The 1,776-nt window shown below is 60.1% G+C and overlaps 1 protein-coding gene across 1 annotated transcript in view; it reads right to left on the bottom strand.

Moving 5' to 3' along the window:
* Positions 1-6: 6 nt before the first annotated feature.
* Positions 7-1,776, bottom strand: part of LOC112551731 (T-lymphocyte surface antigen Ly-9-like) — a 4,793-nt gene continuing 3,023 nt past the window's right edge. The window contains exons 2-3 of the mRNA XM_025214368.1: positions 952-1,212; positions 7-603 (exon numbers count right to left, since the gene is read on the bottom strand). Of these exons, the coding sequence (XP_025070153.1) occupies positions 467-603; positions 952-1,212 (398 nt within the window). The 3' untranslated portion in view covers positions 7-466. The remainder of the gene's footprint in view (positions 604-951; positions 1,213-1,776) is intronic.

Here is a 1,776-nt window from a genome sequence, read left to right as displayed (position 1 = left end):
CCCCTGCCAGTGGAGAGCCTGCCTCCCAGGGACCTTGGCACCCACAGTGCTGATGGCTGAACAAGCCCTGGGGGCCACGGTGCAACCTCAGGGGGCTCTTGGGGAGTAGCTGGGGGAGGATTGACCCTGAGGGTTCAGAGACAGACAGTGCAGAGGAGGGCAAGTTTGTTTCAAGGGTGCGGCTGCCCCCGGGACAGCGGTGTTATGTCTTGCCTGTGTCTGCTGACCCGAGCCCAGGCAATTACTGCCCTGCAGACTGGGGGCCATGGTCTGTTGTCCCCGCTTGGCACGGGAGAATGCAGCGATGTGGTTGCACTTCTCTTCCAGGGCACCCATGCTGCTTTGGGAACTGGTCTCTGACACTCAGTCAGACCCCCGCAGCCCACCAGCTGCTTCTCCTCCGTGCTGCAGCTTTTCTATCCTTCCCCCCCAGAGCAGAGCAGAGCTGGTGTGGGCTGGGCCCTGCTCAGTCCTGTTTCGGCGGCTTGCCAGCCATGATGTGCACCACCACGGTCCCGGTGATCAGCACCACCAGCACCAACAGCAGGATGAGCCCCTTGGCCTGGCAGTAGGACAGGGATGAGGCCTGGGCAGGCGTGTTTGCTGGAACAAGAGCAAGACAGAGGGTCAGAGCCAGGGGGAAGTGCCTGGTGCAGCCTCGTGGTGTTTGCCCTGGGGGGCAGTGGGGATGGGGCCAGCCCCTGGGGTCCCTCTAGGGGCAGGAGGAGCCCTGCAGGGAGCTTGGGGGCTAGGCCCTCCCTGCACAGAGATGAAGCGTGTGCCTCTCTGGGTAGCAGAGTCAGAGCGAATCTGCAGGGGAGGGATTTGGGGTGGAGAGTGGTGCAGCATCTGCCTGGAGTCAGGTGCCTTGTGGCCCCTCAGCAGCCTGCACCATGAGGCCCATTTTCCCCATGTGCAGGCTGCGTGCAGCTTCCTCACAGGGCATGTTACCTGCACAAAGGGCCTTGACAGAGGTCGTCGTGGAGCTGCTGCTGGCGGGGTTCTGCACCGTGCACGTGACGTTTATCAGAAGATCTGGGTGAGGGATGACCATGATGGATCCTTGAGCGGTCATACTGGGGGGCTGTGGGGTACTCCAGCTGTAGATCACGTTGTTGCCTCCTTTGGGGATGGTGCAGCTCAGGGTGATGTTACAGGGTCCATTCGCACAGCTCTGGGCATTGCAGTGAATTGTGGGCTGTGGCAGTCGCTCTGCAGGGAGAGGGAAGGAACCGAAATGGGAGGATACAGGTGTGAAGGGAAGATAACAGCACCTCGCCTTCCTGCAAGCATCTCCCTGAGACACTACCGGGAGCGCAGAGCCCTCGAGACCACCAGGTGACAGAGCAGACAAGAAAAAGGCCTATCAGCCCCCACTCAGGTGATGCTGGGTTCCTGTAGGAGGCCCCTGGGGATGGAAGACCCCCGCAGGGATGTCTCTAGTATGAGGTGCCCCTGGTGACTGATATTTCTATGCAGGGCTTCTTGCTCACAAATATCCACACTTGTGAGCTTTTAGCATGGAGGTGACAAGGGCATTGCACATCATGTCTTTACCCCGGCTGCAGCTGTAATGCTCAGAGCCCGGATCTGTCCAGTGCCCCACGCTTGGCTGATGTGTGGGGAAAGCAGAGACTGCTGCCCCAGACCGGGCACAAGCACGAGTGCTCATCCTTCCCCTTACCCGGAGTGGGATTCACATCCCTACCCGGGTATCCATCCCCATTCCTGTGCCCTTCCAGACCGTTATATTAACTAGGCTGTAGGGGAGAGAGA

This window comes from Alligator sinensis, unplaced genomic scaffold, assembly GCF_000455745.1.
Source record: "Alligator sinensis unplaced genomic scaffold, ASM45574v1 scaffold811_1, whole genome shotgun sequence".
NCBI classification, from domain to species: domain Eukaryota; kingdom Metazoa; phylum Chordata; order Crocodylia; family Alligatoridae; genus Alligator; species Alligator sinensis.
The sequence above is the reverse complement of the archived record's forward strand: the minus strand, read 5'-3'. Positions and strand labels throughout refer to the sequence as shown.